Source organism: Sinohyriopsis cumingii, chromosome 18 (assembly GCF_028554795.1).
Source record: "Sinohyriopsis cumingii isolate HCF-2022 chromosome 18, ASM2855479v2, whole genome shotgun sequence".
Classification (NCBI taxonomy): Eukaryota; Metazoa; Mollusca; class Bivalvia; order Unionida; family Unionidae; genus Sinohyriopsis; species Sinohyriopsis cumingii.
Genome location: NC_142978.1, coordinates 60,314,418 through 60,333,613, shown reverse-complemented (window position 1 = coordinate 60,333,613; position 19,196 = coordinate 60,314,418). Strand labels below are relative to the sequence as shown.

The 19,196-nt window shown below is 33.4% G+C and overlaps 1 protein-coding gene across 4 annotated transcripts in view; it reads left to right on the top strand.

Annotated features, from left to right (window-relative positions):
* Nucleotides 1-16,911, top strand: part of LOC149776759 (polypeptide N-acetylgalactosaminyltransferase 5-like) — an 85,476-nt gene extending 68,565 nt beyond the window's left edge. For all 4 annotated transcript variants that reach the window (XM_089941433.1, XM_089941435.1, XM_089941432.1 and 1 more), the window contains exons 7-11: nucleotides 2,122-2,425; nucleotides 4,591-4,719; nucleotides 5,353-5,457; nucleotides 16,106-16,237; nucleotides 16,626-16,911. In XM_089941433.1, coding sequence (XP_089797559.1) covers nucleotides 2,122-2,425; nucleotides 4,591-4,719; nucleotides 5,353-5,457; nucleotides 16,106-16,237; nucleotides 16,626-16,775 — 820 coding nt within the window. In that variant the 3' untranslated portion in view covers nucleotides 16,776-16,911. The remainder of the gene's footprint in view (nucleotides 1-2,121; nucleotides 2,426-4,590; nucleotides 4,720-5,352; nucleotides 5,458-16,105; nucleotides 16,238-16,625) is intronic.
* Nucleotides 16,912-19,196: the final 2,285 nt, after the last annotated feature.

Genomic DNA, 19,196 nt, shown 5'->3' with positions numbered 1-19,196 from the left:
TAAAAGAGATAAGGAATTCCTTAGTACGTATATCTTGATTGCATTAGATCGACTGCTAATAGTATTTTCAGATGATAAATTTCTTGCATGCGGTGTTTGTATTGTGTGAACTCTTGCAAATGTTTGCAGCACTATTTGTCTTTTAGTAATCAGTACTGCATTCCATGATCTTATTCTGCATCTTGCCACTGTAGATAGTTATAGATATGGAACGTAGAGTTCGATTCTGATGTTCTATTTTCAGTTTCTTAGTTTTCATGGTATTGTAATTGCCGTAGCATTCTGAGAGCAACGTAGCAAAAAGACCTGTGGAGTCAATGCGAGCATTTTATTTTCTAGTATCAGCTCTTTAAATCTCGTCTCTTAATAATCAGTTTCTACTATAATTTCAATTTTGAACACAGATGCTTTTTTCTTCACTCATAACTATATTCTTAATATTATAGTTGAACTTATTTATACAGTCAGCTACATTATGAATTTACTACAACATCCTTTGAACGTATCTTAGCAGTTCATTCATCCTGTTCAAAACGTTTACGTGAGCAATCTGACCGGGAGATAATTTCAGTTTTTGATAAATTTCTGAGTTTCCCTATTTGGATTATAAACAGCTAAAATGCAGAATTATAACCTTTTTCAATTACTATTGTATGAATTAGTCTTCTTAACTTTAATAATGAAAAATGTTTTGTTCTAATTCAATTTTTCGAAATTATTCGATTCCTTGTTCTGAGAACGTTGGGTAACGTAAAAAGTGTCATATGTTCATGGACTGATAACTTTACGATCATAACGTGTCTCACGAACGTTTTATACACTGTATGCTTCTAATTAATGATTATTCCCAAGTATAATGATCGTAATATTTGGTACAATATATTTGTTGCATATTTTAATTTTTACCATTTTCCCACTCTTTTCGTCATTATATTTAATTTTTCCAAACCTTTTATTGTCAAATATAAATCGTGGTGTTGTGTTTTAAGTTTTTCTCTAGTTCATAACGATATAAGCCTCGCACGACCAAAGATTTAGTTAACTAGGCTCTTTCGATATCAAAACAAAATTGCAGATAACAGTCCGAGGAAACAACCGGCCAAACTTCCTCTACCTTTTGAGAGATGTTTACATTAAACGGATAAGTTTCTATCTCATTGTGAAAATGTTGACATAATCGATATTATGACACCATAATTTACAACTGATAAACGCCAAACTATACAGCTTTTTCCTCACTCAATTTGACTGCAATAAATTGTAATTCAACACACCTCATATAGTTTTAATTAAATTATATACTATATAGTAATGGTCTTCATTTTTAAATCATGGCAACATATTGAAATATTAAATATATTCTTATTCATGATAAGAAAATGATAAAGTTAAACGTCGATGACGAATATTGCATTTTATTCTAAACAATATTATCCTCTAATACCATGGATGTACTCAAAAGTAATACTTGTAAAAATATCGATATGTAAAGATTAACTGCTTGCTGCAAATGGTAAATACTTTGCTAGAATGATGGCATCTAACAGTTAAAAGTGCAATGAATCATCGGTCTAATGTTTTTCGTTGATGTGTTTTTTATATGGCTTAAACATAGTTGATGTTAGGAAGAATGAAATATATATTCAGGGATTAGATTCCCATTACCTCTAGAGAAGTAAATATGTTTTATATGTTGCTGCAAATGGAGAAACCTTTGAGTGTGTAGTTAACCAGTTGTTGTTGAGGCATGGCATGATAATGGAATTAACACACACACACACACACTAACACATACACACACAAACACACACACACACACACACACACATATATATATATATATATATATATATATATATATATATATATATATATACACACACACACACACGGGGGGGCTGATTGTGGAATAATGAGACAGAGAGAGCGACAGATGTTCAGAGAGATGATTGAAATGCTTCCCGCAGACCTCCTAAATAAATAAATATATATATATATATATATATATATATATATATATATATATATATATATATATATATATATATATATATATATATATATATATATATATATATATATATAAATATATATATTCAGTACCTGTCTTTCATGACCTAGGACTCCAACCATGGCTGGTGGTTTATTCGCCATCAGCAGAAAATTCTTCGAAAAATTAGGAAAGTACGATCCTGGCTTCGATATCTGGGGAGGAGAGAATTTAGAACTCTCTTTCAAAACCTGGATGTGTGGGGGAACATTGGAGACGGTTCCATGTTCACACGTTGGTCATATATTTCGGAAGAGCAGCCCGTACAAATGGCGAATCGGCGTTAACGTCCTGAAACGGAACACCGTCAGACTGGCTGAAGTGTGGTTGGATGAATTTAAGGAATATTACTACGACAGAATCAACCACAATCTGGTAAGAGGATAGAGCAAGGCATGGTTCCCTGAGTTAGTACGGAACATTTTGAAGAAGTTTCTCATCTGTTTTATTGTTGAACTCTCTTTCCATACTCGTATACATCCATTTTCCCTATTGTATGATTTAGGTCCATACCTATTCAACAGTGTTACAATACCTATTTAGCACATTTTCCGAAATTCTAAGAAATTCTGACCATTTTGTTTCCTTTTCTCTGAAATGATGGTGGCTGAAATCAGCCGGATTTTAGAACTCGGATAATATTTATTTATGCAAATATTAATAATCAACAATATAATCAAAAGTACTCACCCATTGTTTAGTCTGAATCAGTAACTGACCGGTTATGAAGACGGCCTTCATGATGCAATTCTTCAGCCAGGATCTTGAAGGAAAATCAGTACATGTTGGGACGGCTAGAAGGTCGCACTTAGTGGGTAAAATTAGTTCAAATTAATCAACAAATAAAAACCGGATGTTATGGTGTCTTATGCATATTTTATGGCGCGTTAGAATTATTTGTCCAACATTAAGGAACCTCTATGAAATGTAGCTCTCTGTCAAAGTTGGTTTAGTTAATGTTTACCGAGGTTTCTTATTTTTAGTCAAATTTGTTTAAAAGTTAGGAGCATCACCGAACCATAAATTTACACATTTTTGTGAAATAGACATGTATACAAAAAGAACCACAACCGCGAACTTAAATCGACGCAACGTACTTTACATTAGTAAGCCAAAATGCTTAGAAGTGGTATAGAAAAGAATGTTAATGTTTTCTTCACAACTGAAGCCCTTCGAAATGCTGTCAGGATGTTTGAAGAATGCCCAACATAATTGTAATCTTTTTAACTTGTAATCTGTATAATTCTGCTTGCCATCGTTCATTTATTTTCTTTTATATGCATTTGATTTCATCATAAGAGCTGTCCATCTTCGTATATTTATACAAGTTGTTAAATCCAATTGACTCATAACCTAATTGATTCATTCCTTTTTTGTTTTATTCTCTTTATCTCATCCATACGAAACATATTCATTACCATTATCTGGCGTAAGAGGTATTAGTACACTGTCGGACTGAGCTGGGCCAAGTTGAAATTGGTTTTCTGTTTCTGACGGCCTTGCTCATTAGTAAACTTTCTGAATCAAGTAGCCCAAAAGATCCATCCTAATCATACGCCATCCTTAGGAGTAATGTCTGGTTGAGTAACTCTTCTAATGCTAAGAGATCTTATTTATGAGAGAGAGAAATAGGTGTTGCCAGCTCCAATAACGAGCTACAAATTGCGCCTGATAGCATAGACAGATTGGTTGAATTGGGCATAATTCAGATAAAACTACCGTGTAGGTGGAAAAGGAAAAACTTATGTCCAAAGTAACATTTTCCTGGCTCGGCTTTACATCCGCAGCGGTGACGAATTAGCACAAGTGTATTATGTCCATTTTAATCAAGTGTCTTTATCATTACGGAAAAGGCATGAAAACGGCACTCTAGGTAATATATACATGGGAGAGAGATGGGAAGAAGGCTGAAGAAGGTCCGTTTGGTCCATTAAATCTTTTCCATACTTAGAGAGGCAGACTAGTTACGCCATTTCAACGGAACTATATCTCAATGGAAGAAGCATGAAGATTACGTCATACAGGGCTGTATTAACTCATAAGCTAATAAACTTACATCCTTAGGTCAAGGGCCGTTGCATGGGTATTATGCGTCTCTAAACTGTCCATTATTGGTACTACGTGTCAGACTTGACAATTTATTAATTTGATTATTTAGTCTATATATTTAATGATAATAAAGAAATAATATGACAGTGTACTTCGTTTTTTTACCCCCCACCCCCACCCCAAACCCCCCCCCCCCCCCGCCCCCACATCTCGTCGCACTAGTTCGCCTGTTGAGTTAAACCGGTCCTGCTTAGGCCCTCATATTTTGTAAACCCTCTTTAGGGTACTCCAGTCTATATTCAAGTTCTTTTTGATGAATTTAACGAGTGGAATAAAAAAAAATTGTTTTGCATAGGTAACTAAATAAACATGACTCTAAATATTTTGTTGCCAATATGCAGTGCATACTTAGTCCCTTACCACCTATTAGCCTTAGACCCATTATGACCTTAATCCGGCTCTGATGTCATACTTTACATTCTTCTTTTTAGGGCGACTATGGCGATATAAGTGACAGGAAAGCTCTTCGCGACAACTTACAGTGCAAGAGTTTCAGATGGTACCTCAACAACGTCTACCCGGAACTGTTTATACCATCGGACTCAATAGCATCAGGGGAGGTAAATACGTTTCATCATTGGAGTGATTTTACTTCGATTGAAGTCAAAGAAGAAACAACATAAATATATGATTCAATGATGTCAGAAAGTAAACAATATCGAAAATTAGAAAGAGAACTTTCATTTAAACAAATGATGATGCTCAAAGAACACTATGGCATATATCTGTAAAAAGAGGGAAGAAGCACGGAAATGTGACTTGGAAGAATAGTTAAATCTATATCATACTATTCACGTTTCGAGATTTGATCGTACAGATTGCAACAAATTGAAATGTCTTCGTGACTGCTGTGTCTTTCTTTGACTAGGATTAAAATGTCGCATATTATCCTTTATTATTGTTCAAATGAATTGTGTACACTTGCCCACTCCTTCTGCCTCCAATGAGTTATCGATTTCCTAATTCCGGTTCCCCCATTCGGTCTTGCATTTTAAAGGAAAATATTAAATGTATTCTTCACAAATTCCTAAAGCTTAAAGGAGTGAGCTTTTGACCTGTGACATGGACGTCATATACATTCCAGTACAACTGAATGATTATTATTGTTTGGCAGTAAGCTTATATAGAAAAAGAACTAGATTGACAGAGATAGACTTTAGAGTTTCTCAACGTTCTTTCTTTTCTAATGACAGATACGAAGCAAGGTAAAACCAATGTGTGCTGATGGAAATGTGGATGCAAATCAGTTGAACAAGCCTTTAATATCGTATCCCTGTCATGGTGATGGTGGTAATCAGGTAAGAAATTATTGGTGCTATATATATATATATATATATATATATATATATATATATATATATATATATATATATATATATATATATATGGGAGAGGAAGCCATTGCAGTAGCACGTAAATGATACAGCCACAATTCATGTCAAATACAAGCTTTAAAAAGCTCTATTTACGAAAAGCATTGATGGCATTCCTAAAAGTGTACACCTCTCTCTCTCTCTCTCTCTGGCTTCAAGTATCCTTGCTATTGAACGTCAACTATAAATAAATCTAAACGATGTTGAGATATATGTAGAATAAAATGGTTCACATTTTCGGAACTTAAACCTGTTGTGAGTAATTTTTTATCGATTACATCAATTTATTGAATACCTTAGAGCTCTATCTTGACGCATGTCGAAATCCACTTGTGGAGGAGACCAAATTTTAAGGCCTTTTTGAAGCGTTAACTACTCTCACTCTACAACGTAGATACATCAAGAACAACTATTTAAAAAAAAAAAAAATACTGCATTTAATAAGCGCACTGGCAAATACGCGTTGTGGAGCAAATTTGAATATCTTTCTCCATTTACATGTCATTAATACGATGCAGACCTCAATATGGCTCACCTTTTTGTGGATGGATCAGCCTTCAAAATATTACCTCCAGACGATTGACACACTCAGGAACATAATGTTTTTATGGGTACTTTTAGAACTTTCATGTGATAAAGCTTTTATGCCAAGGCAAATGAACCACCATTTTATGTAAACGAACGAAACTGACTTTTGAGTATACTACAAAACAGTCTTCAAATCCATTTAATATCATATGTGATGAAGTCTTTAATTCCAAATGCAAAATACTGTCAACTCAGAAAGAATACTTTATTCCACTTTTGGTATGTAAATTCGTCCTTACTTAAACATCGCTTAAATTTATTTTGGAAATATTTTTTAATTTTATGTTCCAAAATTGTCGGCATAGTTACCAACTTCCCGCCCTTAAAAAAATATTACTTGATCTGACCACTTCAAAATGCCCTTTTCAGAGTAAATTCAGTGAAACAATAGCTACCTGATACAGTCATATTTTTCTGTATGCAAACAGTTCGAAAGCTTTAATCCGCGACGAGAACAATTTAATGACTTTATGAACACTCATGAACTGTTCATGAATGTGCATAAACTCTTCTTCAAATGTTCATGATCAGTTCATCATTTGGGCCAATGAAAAAATAATTTAAGAATTTTGATGAATCATTCTTGGAATTCATGACATAATGACGACCTTTTATGAACTGTAATAATAACTTACAAGTTCTTGAAATGTAATGAGCCAGGTTCATTAACAACTCAAGAACTTTAATGCGTGACTATGGTATTTATTGAGAATGTTGAAGACGTGTGTGTGTGTGTTGGATTTTTAAGTAGCTTTAACAATTTTTTAGTCATACCGCTACGATGTCTGCAGTGTGCCAGTTCATAATGATCTCTAGCAATGGGGTATCATACCGCAGACATGTAGCATGATGCCTCACTCAGTCACATTATACACCAGGCCAACCATACATAACAATAATCTCTTAATGCTGAGCGCCAAGCGAGGAAGCTGTTAGTACCATTGTTGTAAGTCTTTGGTATGACTCGAACGGGGATCGAACTCACGACTTCCCGCATACGAGGCGGACGTTCTAACCACTAGGCCACCGGAGCGGTCTGCTGAAGACATTACTATATCATTATATTCATAAAATGTTCATGAAAATTCATTATACAGACTTACAATGTTTGGGAAATAAATAAGTTAATGGTTAAACAATTTTTTTTAAATATTGGAATAAGGTAGAAATTCATATAATTTTTTTTATTCTGATACTTGTGTTCTTAACCGGAGAAATTTAGATTAATTTGGGTAAATATTTTCTTGCCAGCATAAACACAATGTACTTGCTATTATAGCTTTTAGAGATTTCGTTGTAACGTCTTCAGATATATTCTATACAGAATAAAAATGGTATAAAACAGAGTTCTTAGAAACAGAAGTCTATCACATTGTTGGCATTCAAAGAGTGTTCATCGATTACTGTCTTTAACTACAGCATACTCTGTTGACTGTTTACCGTACAAATCGAAACATGCAAACATCCATTATCATGACGGCGTTAGTGAAAGAAGACGCGATATTACTGGTTAAGGACACACGGTACTAATTATACGGAAGAACTGTGAACCAGTCTAGAAATGGGTAAGAAATAATAGAATATTTACTGGTTTGGTGGCCCATAATTGGTTAATAATGAAAATTGAAATTTTAGTATAAATATCTTTTGAGAGCTTATCCTATATGTAATTTTTTTTAAATATAGACAAATTTCTACTGATGCAATTTTAGTATTTTTACAGGCTTGACTTAGGAGTACTCAGTAATGAAAGTAGCACCTGATTCATTTGGTGCAGAATCAATAACATGTGTTTCATGTACATGTAGATAAACAAAATGCCGCGGCTCATATGGTGTTCTCGAAACATAAGCTTGCACCAAGGCTATATGTGCATGGATAATTATAGGTCTCATCAACAGCACCCAGAAATTTTAAATTATTGAATTTTGAATATGATAGTGTTTCCATATCTTTACTGTTGGAGTTGAATTAGTACATTGAGTCCTTAATATATGCGCGTAATTTCTGCATCCGAAACTCCTTTTCCCACAAACAAAAGAGCGCGTAAACGGTTCCGGAATGGAGTGAAAACCTATAACAAAATGTATCGACTCTCTTTGAATGGAAAGAGGATAGTCTATTCAGTATTATTGTTTTAAGTCAGTATTAATGCCGAGAAGAGATTGTGAACAATGTAAAGATGCTAATTTGGTATGAGCGAAATTCGGGGGAAAGCATTGCCAGCCTGGATCATCAAAACATCCGGTGAGTATACTTGGTCATTCATGAGTTCATTAGAAGTTATGTAGATATTATATATTAATTGTAACTCATGGGGAGTGATTTTTTGGACCCAATTTAGAGTTCATCTTAGAATTGTTTGAAAACCACTAAACATTACTCGGCTTCCTCCTCATTCTATATTATATCCCACAGGGACGTCATTTCAACTTTTTTCGGGGGGTGGGGGCAAATCTTGACGGGCTTGTTAATTTTCGTAAATAGGCTACAGCAATTTTACAGCACATGCAAATCCAGTCCCCCCCCCCCCATCCACATCCCCCCCCCCCCCACACACAAATGACGTCCCTGACATCCCACATTTCGATCTTGATGCATATACTAGGAATTTAGATGTTTGGGGTTGGGGGTTGGGGGTTTTTCCGTTTTAACATCACTATTCTTATAATAAGATGTTTGGTTTGGTAAATGAAAGCACTAACTTCTTAATTAAGGTATCAAATTGTATACAACAATACAGCACCAATACCAACCTGATTAAACCGGAACAATACCCGTTACATGCGGATCGGAGCATATGCATTACAACGCGTTTCATCAATAAAATATGGAGAGAAAAAATTGTGACAACACGAAATAACATTGTATGTGTTATACATATGCGGCTATTTTGTGTAACGGTATTGTCACAGTTGTTATATTGATAAAACGTCAGACTCGTGTGACTTCACTTAGGGCTAGGATGCTACAATTAAAATAAAAAGGTAATGAAAACAGTGGCAAAATTCTCCAAATAATGTAAACGCCTGGAAACCCGGGTATAGATTTTTTATTCCTTATTTTTAAGTGAAATTTGTTTAATAATTCTGACTTGGATCAAGGTCGCCCTTAAAAATACTTGGGGGTCGGTGGGTGGGGCAATCATGTGTTGGTCAGCGATTACGTTTTGAGGATGTAGGCCAATACATGTTTAGAGGCGAAATGGGTGCAGACGCACATGAGTTGGATCTTACTTGTTCCAAATAAATAAAGTGGGGGTTCAATAATAATGTGTATAAAGCTGAAGACAATGTTGAACTCATGTTACAGGTAGTGTTACGAGTATATGCTCTTGAAATAAGTAACAGAAAAGAGTGAAGACAACAAGCTTTGTAAAATTTAACAAATAATTTATTTCCTTACAATATAAAATGAAAAATGAGGAAAAAAAGAACTTACGGTATTGCAACTTATATCCAGAAATAATCCAAGACTTAAAGACACAAGTCCTAGTAATAAAATGTCCTGAATAAAAGTCAGTTCAAGTCCGAAGAGATCCAAAATTGAAGGCGATGATGTATATGTTATGGTCTGCAAAGTGCTGATGTGTCAACAGTATCTTGTTGAATCACAGAAATATTATTCCAGGTTTGAATTCAGTATAAATTCCTATAAATGTCTTTATCCAAGAATTTTGTCAGACCTGAGCACTTTTGTATTTCCAGAGAAAATAATCACCTCAATTCAATAATTTTAACAAATGATTATTCAGACCAAACTGGTCACAACATTTTACAACTTACAGTCCTAGATTTTCAAGCACAACTGGTAAACTCCTCACAGTCACAAGATAATATAGTTCTCTATTTGACCTCAGGTCACATTAGCATTTTCTAAAAACATTCAATGGAAAATAACCTTCTAGAATGATCTAATGAGCCTTGTTTATCTACAACACACTAGCCTATAAAATTCACTTAGGAATCTCCAAAACCCAAATCCTGATCAAAATATTTACCACTTGTTTACCTGAATAATAATTCAGTTAATACGCTCAGACACATAGAGAATAATGAAGCTATTATTAGTTGTTTACATAAATTAAATTTCAAAAAAGTCAATCAGGTCAAGCAGAAATGAACTCAATTTTGGACAAGGTCAAGTCCAGCAAACAATGTTCCATTACAATAACATGTAATGAAATAAAGAAATGTAAAACTAACAAACAGACAATTAAATTCAATATACATAACTGTACTAACAAACTAACTTTATCTTTCCTTCAGATCAGACAGTGAAAAGTAAAATAATTAGAGGATGAAGTTGAGAGGTTATGGAAGAAAATCTGAATGGACAATTTAAGTGACGAAGGTGCAAGAGACCTTAAGTAGTGACGGCTGCAGCAACTTGAAGGATTCAAACAGTGATCAGATGGAACATCTCATAACACAGACAGAGACATTCAGTAGTAAAAATTGGCGGGATTTGATTAAATTGATGGCCAAGAAGATCTTCACAAACGATGAGTTATCTATGACCAAAGGGATTTTTATTGTGTGGAAAAAGTTAAATTATACAAGTTTGAATGGGCAGGCAGTTTAAAAGTTTAGGAGTACCAATATCAGGTTTCTAACTAGCAGTAAGTTGGATGTGAGAATCTGGAAAACATATCATTATCTTGGATGGTTGTGGAAGAAGCAATGACAAATCTGAGTAAATGGGTCAGCATCTTGAAAAATCTGGGTCACCTGGTCATATGTAATGCTGTTTCAGCACATTTAGTTGGGGTATGGTCTGTGGAGGTAGAGGGCTGTCCTTTATTTAGTAAGTTAATCAATCACATTTGGGATGTAAAGTAAGTGGGGTTGGTATATGATATAGTAAATATATACTGAAGGATACAAAGAGAAGAAGATTTTACAAGAAAAAGATGGAGACATATAGAACAAGAAATAGATGCAAAAATAGATACAAGATGGGAACTTAATAGAAGAGAGAGAATACCCAATAGATATTATGGAGTGATATATATTGCGAGAGTGGATAATTATATCAAGAAGCCATGTAACTAAACTGTGGTGTAGAACTTGGATAGGTGGATAGAACTTTAGTATATGTGTAATTAGATATAAACAGTATTTGCCAAAATGACTTCATGTTTTAAATATTGTAACACTGAACTCGCCTCACCCCGATGCCAGAAGAAGATAACCCTCCAGTCAGAAGTGGTAGAGAACCCATGTCAGTCAAGACATAATGGTTCAGATATCCAAAACATCAGTCTCAGAAAAGATACCTGTAAAGTTAAAAGAAATCACCAAGACAGCCCCATGATATTCAAAATTAAATATGCTTGAACAATTGGTTAAACACATACACCTCAATATCTCTTTAAAAGAATGTCATAGAAAAGTTACAGAACATACAAAACATGTTGCGAAAAGAGTCAGAAATAAATATCACCTGTCAATTTACTTGTTCTTTTTGTGGAATCTTAAAAATTTATCTGTAATTAAAGAAGACTTATATATATATATATATATATATATATATATATATGTTGCATTGTTTCACTGTTTTAGAACCCCACTGCCCATGTTTCATGATTCAGGAGGAAATGTTACTATCTGTATTTGTTGGTTCCTCAGATAATCACATTTTTGTAGGAACTGTTCACAAACATGTTCATGCACTTGTTCATTAAATGATGTCCAAATTTGTGAAGTTTTATTAACTGTTAATGAATTCAGTACAGGAATTCAAACTTCAGAACATCAAAACCCTCTACTGGATAATGGCATCCCTCGTACGGAGTGAATCGCAGAGACGAGATTATATTATACCGATTGCGTATTATACATTAACCAACTCCAGCATGCATTCTGAAGGGTGAACTTCGACCAGACTACATATCATTGCAGTGTTTGCTGAATGGGGAACACATTTTTATGTTTGAGTATGTCAACTTTTACCCCGTGAAATATAAATCTTTTGATATCCAATGCAGAACTGTGTCTAGGACTTTCTGAGAAATGCCCTTTATTTTTAACAACTGGACCACATGAGCTAAGGATTTGACATGTATTACCCTTATTTCTTGTTTCAGATACCTTTTACAGAATTGTAACACTTTAAATATTTTTGTTTATCTCAATATGCTTCATGTTTAACATTTTTGGAAGGTTTTATCTTCCTTAATGTTTTGTGCAGATCTTCATATTTAAATTTTATAAACTTTATCTTTAGTTGGCACCATAAAGTCACTCGCGTGCATGTGTGCCATATACATACATACATACATACATACATACATACATACACACACACACACATACATACATACATGCATACGTAAATGCATACCTACATACATACATGCATACATACATACATACATACATATATATATATATATACATGCATGCATGCATGCATGAATGCACGCACACACACACATACATACATACATATATACATACATTCATACATATTTACATACAATTACATACATGCATAAATACATGCATACATACATGCATGCATGCATACATACATACATGTACATACATACATATTTACATACATACATATTAACATACATACATACACACATACATATTTACATACATACACGCATGCATACATACATACATACATACATTATACATACATGCATGCATGCATGCAGACATACATGTACATACATACCATATTTACATATATACATACACACATATTAAATACATACATACATACACACATACACGCATACATACATACATACATGCATGCATGCATGCATGCACATGCATACATACATACATACAGGATTTATACCTGATATTGACAGAATAACTAAGAAATATGGTATGGGAAAGTGTTCTTTTAGACTATGCAGAAAGAGTACAAACTGAAGAAAAACTCATCTGGAATCGACATATTATTGATATTATCCAAAACCATGAAGAAAGTACATGGAGAGCAAATATGGAACTAAGGGGTGATTTAATTCACTTCAGAAACATTCATTTGGACTTAAAACCAAGTAATATATGGTTTCTTGGGCGTAAATTTCCATCCATGTTATGGCCTCTCTCTGAAGTAATGAAACTATATATCATGCCTGTTGGTAAAGTTATGGTATGCAAACTCTGGAAAAGAGACTGACGACAGAGCGAAACATCTTATTTTAGGCTGCAAAATGCTGCTTGAGGAACGAAACGTTTTCTTTGAGAGAGTGATTGACTCTTTAGAAGTGAGAGACAGGGTTAACTTATTCAATCAAGAAGACGATATATTGTTGGAGACACTTCTTGGAAGCAGGGTTGACTGCATGTCGTCTATTGACGATGACGTATCAGATAGGCTCATGTTGGTGACCGCAAACAGCATAGCTTCATTCTACAATAAAATGTGTGCCCTACTATCAACTAACATGCCCTAACATGATATTAAAAGTAAGTAGTAAATTAACATTAAATATAAACAATTAAAGGTCAAAGTCTTCTTGTCAAATCCATAAATTTTGTTGTATGACAGCTGTTTGTGTGTGTGTTTATGTATTTGTTTATGTATTTGTTTATGTTTATTTCCAAGAGATTTCTATATGGTTTTCTGTATTTATATATCTCATTTTGTAAATGCATTAGTTGACGATGTATATATCATGCTTGCGTTCTCGTCGATGATGTGTCTCATAATTCTATGATATGTATAATATGTATCTTAGCAACCTGATATACTCTTTGTTGAAGAGGTAACTAAATCATTTAGACAGTCAGTCATAGATAAATGCATGCACGCACGCATACGTGCAAACAAGTATATATATGCATAAATACATGCGTCATATGAAGAAAAAAACTACATATAGAATTACACTGTTATAAGTTTTTCATTTCATTTTCGTTACTATCTCGAACTTAATGTTAAGCACATAACACTATAGACGTATTAACTTTTCGAAATATTATCATCATCAAGCAACTGTTAAAAGATTAGTGCCTTGCTCTGCCAAATGACTGCAGATTTGCATAATTGCAGGTATTGAGATATTTCGTTTTGTCAGTACGGTAGCTGACACAGTATTACTATTGTATTTTTGTCAATTTTCTGTTTTATTTTATGATCTTGTATTATCATGAATTTGTTTATTCTGATGTAATCTCTTTTTTAAGAGAAATAAAGTCAGTCAGTCAGTCAGTCATACACGCATACATACATACATACATACATGCATGCATGCATGCATGCACATGCATACATACATACATACATTACTGTCCCAGTCATCTGCTCATGAAATGAGCAACCATGGCAATCTCCATAACAGAGAAGTAACAGGCTAGGAATAGCCAGCAAATGTTTACAGTTAAATATTTCTAAAATATGTACGAGTCTTTACGCTAGTGTGTCAGTTTAAAGTAATCCAAGTTTAGCATCCATCTTGGTAGTGATGAGACCTTGAAAGCATTTGATTTTCAGCATTCCATACAATCATTTGCATGACATAAAGCCCTTACAAGTCTGATTTTCAGCATTCCATACTATCATTTACATGACATAAAGCCCTTACAAGTCTGATTTTCAGCATTCCATACTATCATTTACATTTATGTAAGGCCCTTACAAGTCTGATTTTCAGCATTCCATACTATCATTTACATTATGTAAGGCCCTTACAAGTCTGATTTTCAGCATTCCATACTATCATTTACATTTATGTAAGGTCCTTACAAGTCTGATTTTCAGCATTCCATACTATCATTTACATTATGTAAGGCCCTTACAAGTCTGATTTTCAGCATTCCATACTATCATTTACATTATGTAAAGCCCTTACAAGTCTGATTTTCAGCATTCCATACTATCATTTACATTATGTAAAGCCCTTACAAGTCTGATTTTCAGCATTCCATACTATCATTTACATTATGTAAAGCCCTTACAAGTCTGATTTTCAGCATTCCATACTATCATTTACATTTATGTAAGGCCCTTACAAGTCTGATTTTCAGCATTCCATACTATCATTTACATTATGTAAGGCCCTTACAAGTCTGATTTTCAGCATTCCATACTATCATTTACATTATGTAAAGCCCTTACAAGTCTGATTTTCAGCATTCCATACTATCATTTACATTATGTAAAGCCCTTACAAGTCTGATTTTCAGCATTCCATACTATCATTTACATTATGTAAAGCCCTTACAAGTCTGATTTTCAGCATTCCATACTATCATTTACATGACATAAAGCCCTTACAAGTCTGATTTTCAGCATTCCATACTATCATTTACATGACATAAAGCCCTTACAAGTCTGATTATCAGCATTCCATACTATCTTTTACATTATGTAAGGCCCTTACAAGTCTTATTTTCAGCATTCCAGAATATCATTTACATGTCTTAAGGTCCTTACCTTAGAGTTTAAGTTTTATTGATGAGTTAAGGACTGATTTAATTTTCGTCTTCAAGCATTACATGCCATAATTTACAAAGGTTATGGTTCATAGTTATTTGTCATTCTAATCTTTTTCCTGCAGCATAATCTTACCTAAGATTGTCAGATTAAAATCATTTTTGATTTGTACCTTTATATTGATGAGACCTCATATAGGCTTACTTTTCAGATGTCTGCTTCTGTGGAATTAATTGTTACATAGCAATTCCATTAGTTAGTGGAGTGATCACCTATTGTTTCCAACTTAGTCTTTTACAACAGGATTGTCCGAGATTTCAATAAATTTTTATGTAACTTAAATTGTTGAACTCTTGCATGAGTAAGATTGTCAGCATTTTACATCATCATTTCTGCAGAATTATCATCCATTATTGCAGAACACCTCACAATTTATTAACATGAAAAAACCTACTTAAATCCTACTGTAAAACTACTATCAAGAGGGACCCTTTGTTATGCACCTATCTCTTATAGCCTTCATTCATTTCAATACAAAACAAACAAGAACAATGTTCAGTCCTATTCCTATTTACAGTACTGGTTGCTGAGTACAGAGAATGAAATTCGGCGAGACACGGGATGTTGGGATTATGTAGGAGGAATAGCAGAAATAAAGCTTTATGGTTGTCATGGACAACATGGCAACCAAGAGTGGATATACAGAGACGTAAGTATTTGAAAATGGCACTCAGAGTCATACTTAAAAAAAAATAATGTGGACACATTTTTTAAGACAATCCTGAAATTATATATATATATATATATATATATATATGGCATTATGCAATGTTCTATGGTGCTAATGAGTTCCACATACAATTAATATTTACCTTCAGATATGAGTACTTTTGTGTCAAAATGTATGAAAGTATCCATACTTTATATCAAGACAAACTTTGAACATTGAAAATTTATTTTGCAAGTTCACTACAATCTTTTCATTTGAAGAGGCATGCAAAAATCATTCTGTCCACTATTTCAATCAGACTAATTCAAATTTCAAAATCCTATCTGAGATACTTGAATACGAGTTTAGATACAAATATTTGCTTCAGGATGACACCATATACCACCCCGGTTCCAGAAGATGTGTTGAATTAAGCTGGGACGGCAAAAATATTACGATGAATGAATGCAACAATCATGAGCGACAGAAATGGCTGTGGAAAAGAGTCTCAGCAAAGGGACCAAGGAGATATGAATAGACTGCAATGTTAAAAATATAAAATGTACAGAGTTTTATTCTGATTAGCATCATTCAGTTGCGAGTCACCAATTAATTTATCCATCCCATATTATGATTATGGAAATTCTATCAAGAAAATAAAATCTTAAACATTATGAATTTGTGACTTCAGGAGAGATATATATATTGAACAATAACCCTTACAATAGATTGGATATCTGTAGGTACAGACTGCTATGAGTATTTTGAGATACAATAATACATATGATAACAGCTCCAGTACAAATATGTTCAAAGTTTGTTACAGAGGGGAATGTGGAAGGACACTGGCTCCAAATGATCCTAAATCAATGCTTAGTAATTATATATATATATATATATATATATATATATATATATATATATATATATATATATATATATATATATATATAGATATATATATATATATATATGAAGAGAAACTTACAAACAGCAGTGCAAGACTGGTGTAAAACTAGTCCAAACTTTTGATATCTACCAATTTCTTTCTTGGGGGCACACAGATACAAAGGACGATTTACACAATTACAGAGATGGGGAAAAAAACAAAGTACAAAAAGTAATTACCTTACATAAGGTTGATTGTGCTTGGCTGTAGATAATTACAGGAACAATACAATGAGAGAAAAGGAATCTAAATACATGTAATGACATAAATAGATTAGCAGTGAAACATTTGCCTCATCTATCGGGTTGTCCTCATATGTCAAATTAATCTTTCATTATATATATAGTATTTTGTTAATAACATACATAATTATTAAATATTCTCATAAATGACGCTTACGAATGTTCCCTTCTAGGATTTGCTCTAGCTTGAGGTTTAGCATTATCTTCCTGTGCTTCACTAGTTTTCTCTCAAACTATTTTTAAAAATTAAATTTTTTTTCCTTTATAAAACTACATTATAGAATTTTACCCAAAAATAGAATTTCTTTCCACTAAACTGATTTCACAGAATTCATAAACATTTAACTGATGAGCATTTCCAGTCAAGCCAGATAGCAATATAATACTTCATGAAGCCAGATAGCAATATAATACTTCATGAAGCCAGATAGCAATATAATACTTCATGAAGCCAGATAGCAATATACTTCATTAGGTCAAGACTCATAAACAAGTCTTGAAGGATGGGGATAACGTCTGTTTGCTGTGGTTTCTCTTATTTTATTTGTTGGTTTCATTTATTGCCTAGGCTACAAATATTTTCTTTTTAAGATTTGAAATGTGTTACTACAACTCAGATAACAACCAAAAAGCACATGGAATGATGGTCTGATTTAATGTCTAAACAGCAGTACAGACCCCTAGTACACACCTTAAATTTTCAGTTACAAGATTTTGCTAAATCTAGGAGATAAAGTATTACACTCTTTGGGCTTGTTTTTTTTGCAACTAGTATTTAAGCATTAGGAAAAATACAATGGTCAAACACATACATAGTCTAATTACAGGCACCTTGAACCAATGGTCAAAATGTCTAGTTAAGGTCATTTGAGCTCAACATGTTTGGGAAATATGACCAGACAAATATTGTATTACTTCCCCTTCCTGTTTGTGGAACGGCAGTACCCCCTGGAGCACGTGACACCAAAACAACCAGTTTCTTGATGTTTTGTATAAACCAGCAATAGTGCTATAATTGATGCAATCAAACATTAATTACGAATTTTTGGGGGTTTGTCTGGATTAAAGACATTTAAGTCCACAAGAAATAATAGGGTAAACTATAGAGATCTAACAGCCAAAATAAACTTTGTCAAACAATATTGTACTGTTTTATACTGTGAACCATTTGATTCCAATATTTAGACATTGATCCAAATGAAGTTGATTTGGAGCTGCTTGCTTCTGAAAATCAATTAAAAACAATATCTATGATAGGAAAGTTAGCTTCTTTAAGAAATTATATTACATTTGGTGTTTGTCTCTGATGCTCACTCGACCATACTTAAAACAATGTGTTGAACATTTTCCCATTTGTTAAATTTATACCAACCTAAATTATTATATTTTTAGCCATATGGAGTACACATTCTGGTCAATGCTAGCACAATTAATGGTCATTACTAGTGCAATTAATGGTCAATACTAGTACAACTGATGGTCAATACTAATACAAGGCATTTTGAGCACAAGTACAATTAAAGGTTGATTCTAGTACAATTACTGGTCAGTACTAGTACAATTATGGTCAATAATGGTCAATACTAGTACAATTAATGGTCAATAATAGTACAATCAACGGTCAATAATAGTACAATTACTGGTCAATAATAGTTAAATTACTTGTCAATAATAGTACAATTAATGGTCAATAATAGTTAAATTACTTGTCAATAATAGTACAATTAATGGTCAATAATAGTACAATTAATGGTCAATAATAGTACCA